The sequence below is a fragment of the Chaetura pelagica genome, unplaced genomic scaffold (genome assembly GCF_000747805.2).
Source record: "Chaetura pelagica isolate M959 unplaced genomic scaffold, ChaPel_1.0 scaffold147, whole genome shotgun sequence".
In the NCBI taxonomy this organism is placed as follows: domain Eukaryota; kingdom Metazoa; phylum Chordata; class Aves; order Apodiformes; family Apodidae; genus Chaetura; species Chaetura pelagica.
Window position 1 is genome coordinate 3,300,936 of NW_009954194.1, and position 4,830 is coordinate 3,305,765.

Genomic DNA, 4,830 nt, shown 5'->3' on the forward strand with positions numbered 1-4,830 from the left:
CAGCAGGAAAAAAGGCTTAATTTTTTTTGTTTGGTTTTCAGGGCTAAAGCAAAGAAGTTGCAAGACACGGAGAGTGGATATTACAAGCATGTGAAATTAAGATTACTTCAACAAAATCAACATTTTACTCTCAGAGAAAAATATAGTAGATGTCAGAGTTACTGCTTAATTTTCAATATTTGTGGGTTTTTTTGTTGCAGAAAGCAGAAAAATGTAGGTTGCTTGAATTTTCATTTACATGCAAATGCAACTGCTAGGCAAATTGTTATTTTCTGTATGAATGATTTAATAATCTTGGAAACTGCATTAAATGACCTGGACATAACTGAGTATCTTAGTCAAGTGGCTTTTCCTTTCCTTCTTTCCTACAAATCTGCTGACAGGGGCTTGGATGAATTCAAGTGATAAATAATTAACCATGGAGTATCATCATACTGTACAGACCCAAAGTCTTGCAAAAAACAAGCAGCTGGAATATTTTACAAGGGTCTCTGACTATGTTTGCTCAAAAATTTCTTGTGATATGCTTATAAACTAAATTAGTGTAAAATTCTCTGATGATGAGAAGATAAAAGATATTTTTTGGTAAGCAATACCATAAAACTGTAAGCAGTGACTTTTACCTGTAAGATGGTGTGTACAGCATGTGTAACTGGAAAAATGCCTTCAGTTGGTGACAAACACTTTGAAAAATCAATATAATATCCAATTTTGAAAGAGTCCAGAATTAAAGTAATCACTGCAAATAATGTAATCCCACCTACGAATGAAAAAGATATTAGAAAGCATCAATGTGCAGTTATAGTGTCAAGAGACAGTTTGTACCAATATGCTAAAATCAGTTTAGGGAAATAAAAGTCTATCAGTATCCGCATTCTTGTTTAGGGAAACAGATTTAGATCCATGTTCATTAAGAGAATTGCTTTGATGTAATAAGTCCCTCTAATTTGTGTGACTTTACCCAATATATTACAAAAGCACATCCCCAAACACACCTTGCATGGTGAGTGCAGAGGAGTCAGTCCAGCAATGGCCAGACCTGGAGACACTCAGCACCTTGCAGATGGCTCCCAGCTCCTTGCAAGTTCAGCCTCTCAAGTAACGGTAGCGCTGAAGAGGCCATACAGCACATGAATTAATGCTCTACCCAGCCCTACAGCAAACTATACAATTCCAGGGAGCTGAACAATCATGTTACAGTCTACTGGCCTAAGAGCTCGACAGTGGGAAGTAACACAATCGCTTGGTATGCCTTGCCCGTGGTTCAGGGGGTTACACTCTAACTCAGGGACCAAAACTACAGCCGTGTGGTTTGTTCTCCTAGAAAGGAACTAAAGGTTTCATTTCAGTATCTGTTATTTTCACATACACACACACCCCTAATATATTTCTCTAATTATGTATTTCATTTCCTAAATAACTTTCAAAATACATTTCCCTTTATTTGTTTGCTTTTTGTCTTTCAGGAATGTAAAAATTTGTTACAAACTTATTCTGGAAAACTATATGGTAATACAATGTATGTTGTTAATTATTGGGTTTGTACCTGTATGATTAAGCACAACCGGCAATAAAATTACTGAGCCAAATTTTAAGTCTTCATTTGCTTGTTTTTTTGTGTTGGTATTTTTGAGTTTTTTCTTAACAAAGGACTAGTTAACAAGGGACTTGTTAACTAGAAGAAATAGGAAGAGGGAAGGGCAAGGCGTTTCTATTTTAAAGAAATACAAAATAATTGCTATTGAGTGTTGAATTATTAAAAAACCCTAACAAAACAGATTATTTTTAAATGGGTCATTAAAACCTGCATATCTTAGGAAATCAAGAATAGGATTTTTAGTATTGTTAAGTGCTGGCTTAATTCTTTCTAGTAACCATCAAGAAGAATAAAGTCTTAAGGGTGCAGTAGTGAAAATGGCACTCTAAATTTAAATATTTTTTGGTTTTGAATAACAAAGCATTTCATGCAAGCAGAAAAAATGCACAGGTTGAAGTACGCCAAGAGGTTTGTAAGTTGGCTAGCTGTCTGCTTCAAAGAGAAGTTGTGCTGCTGGAGAACATGATAAAATAAAGCTATTTGTGAAGCCAATTGATTTTGAGTTCCCTGTCTCGCTCAGCTGAACTTCCAAACAACGGTCAGAGACCTTCCCATAACAAGAATGTGTATTTGGAGTAAGTCATGGAAAGGACTTCCTGCACTTCCCCATGATTATTTGGGTCAGGATAAATGTACCTCATTCATGCTAAAGCTCTCCCTGAAAATTTTTCTACATTCACACTGCAAGACCAGTTCTTGGTCTACCACACAAGTAGGAAGACAGCTTTGCTCTAGGGTTCACATAGCTGCAAATATGCTCAAGGAAACCTTTCTGTGAGCAATTCTTGTGATTTATTTGTCTTTCTCGTAATGTTAACTGTGTGCAAGGACTCAGTTATAGGAGGTTTTTGTTAAGTCACTCTTTTTCAATATTTACCACAGCAAAATGCTCTAAGTAGTCAGTTACCGCCACTTGTAGTAAAATACATTCAGAGATTGAAAGGAATAATTAATATATACTAATTTTATAGTGGTTAGTAGATGCACATTTTCTCTCATGATTAGAGAAAGAAGTAATTCTTGAAAAGCAGGTGATGAAGCTAGGCAAAAGTTGCAGAGAGCTTCCTGTGGAAAGACGTGATGTAAGTTTGTCCTCACTCCTCCTTTTTGGACTTTTAGTCTGTCAGATAAAAGATTTCTATGGCAAAACCACTGATGCAGAGGAGGGCAAGGAGGATCTTGGCAGAGGAATTACCACCTGAGTTTCTCCTTAGCTCAAATAAGGTTGGGGGTTTTTTTACCAACAGAGAATAAAGGACTTGTACAGGCTTGTTGTAAACACAAGAAACTCCTAAGAATAGCAAAGTGTAGGTCTTTCCCAAAGGGCGAATTTGTTGAATTGCAGCCTAGACATCCAAGAGAAGCAGCAGAAGCCGCACCACTTGAGAAGCTAGTACAAAGAGCCATCCTGTGCTAGTAAAAGAAATGGATAAGGTAACCTAGTAGTTCATTCCGGTATCTTATTTCTAAGTTTCTGTGACTCCTTATATCCTGTAGGACAAATGAAATGCTGTGAACACTGTGCCAAAAGAAAAAGGGCAGGGGGTCCTGCTGTACTTACCCATGTTAAGCAGTATTTATTCCATACTTAGGAGGAGAAAGCTACCCTCTAAGTAACAAAAGCATAGCTTTGTCCAAAATGGGATCAAATTAAGCCTTGAATTAATGAATTTTGGGTTGTGAGCCACATAAGCTAACAAATAAAAATGCCTGAGAGCTGAATATTGTTTTGGAAAACAACAAATAATCAAAGCAAACAATTGTATAGCTAGTACATGAACTCCATACATTTCAGGAGAGAGTCTACAGACCATGACTGTATACTAGACATTAAAAAAGAGGGCTTTCCCTGAGCAATTAATACAGCACAATTGTGAATAGCTGCAAAGAAAATAAAAGACTCAAGCACTGAGACTGAGAAAAACTAAACGTCAACAACACAACCTTACTTCTCAAAATAATCAGGTTTTAGGCGTTCTTGGGATTTTAATCTAGATATTTCATTAGCTGTTGTGTTAATTAACTGTCATCTCATTGCAAACAGGAGAGAAATATTTTATGGAAAAGGTGTCTGATAGCACTACACTTAACATACTTTCCAATCAATCATTCACAGTGCCGAGACTGGAAAAGAGGTTGGTAAAACTGGGCTTGCCTATTACTCTACGCAGTGCTGATGTGGCTTCTTTTTCCTGGGACCCAAAAAGTCACTATGACTCTGTCTTGTGCTCCCAAACCACCTTCTATTCTTTCAACAAGCCTTTTTGGCCTTACTGCAGTACACACTGGACTCTGCAGATGAAGGCCATCATGTCCAATTACTAGCCTGGCAAACTTGTATACATTCCCTACAAGTTAATGCTAGCTCTAGCTTCCACACTTAGACATTTTATGTACTAATCTACAAATTCATCTGGCCAGGGATTTTGTCTTCTTCTAACTCCAGAGGTTTCTAAGGCAACACTGCACACATATAAATTGGAACCTCTTGACATACATTGGTATAGAGAGCACTTTCGGGTCTTTCTGACTGGTACTATCCTAAAGTTGTGTGGTACTGTCTGAAAAAGGCAGTAGTTCCTCCAAGAGAGTTTCATGACATAAACAACACTGCCTCTTCCATTAGCTATTATTTTCCAAGTGTTGCCAAACCAGCCCAGTAAGGGAAAAAAAAGGCATGGGAGCTTTCAGCACCGTAAATGGGAGGTTGGGAAGAGAGGATGTTTAGCAAACAGCTTTCCCATACAATCTCCTAGTATGTTCAGCTTATGCATATATTTACTTTAGCATGCACTGCATGTGCGCTGATGAATACCAGGATGCCTGCTGGGAGGGATGGAGAGGGTAACCAAGTGATAGCAGAGACGGATGATGCATGGACTTACCGTGCTCTGCTCTACCCTGTGTGCCACCAGCCAGTACTTACACTTCAGCCAGCGGGCTCCAGCGTGGGTGTCCTTGTCCCGGATCAGCCTCCTCTGCATGCAGCTCCTGCAGAGGTACCACAGCATCCACAGCAGCTGGATGAGCATCAGCGTGATGAGGTAGGAGAGCAGGTGGCTCTTGCTGATGCCCACGGCATGCACAGCCCAGGCGAAGGTGAGCAGCAGCCCCGCCAGGAAGAGGTTGATGCCGTACTGGCTGCTGAGGATCTCGGCGTTTTTCTGCGGGTAGCTGCCGCCCACCGAGGGGCAGCCGCCGCCTTTCTCCATCTCCCACGCCGCCGGCCGGCT

The 4,830-nt window shown here is 39.6% G+C and overlaps 1 protein-coding gene across 1 annotated transcript in view; it reads right to left on the minus strand.

Annotated features, from left to right (window-relative positions):
• Positions 1-4,809, minus strand: part of OTOP1 (otopetrin 1) — a 12,696-nt gene extending 7,887 nt beyond the window's left edge. The window contains exons 1-2 of the mRNA XM_010003135.1: positions 4,524-4,809; positions 624-760 (exon numbers count right to left, since the gene is read on the minus strand). Coding sequence (XP_010001437.1) covers positions 624-760; positions 4,524-4,809 — 423 coding nt within the window. The remainder of the gene's footprint in view (positions 1-623; positions 761-4,523) is intronic.
• Between the last annotated feature and the right edge of the window lie 21 nt (positions 4,810-4,830).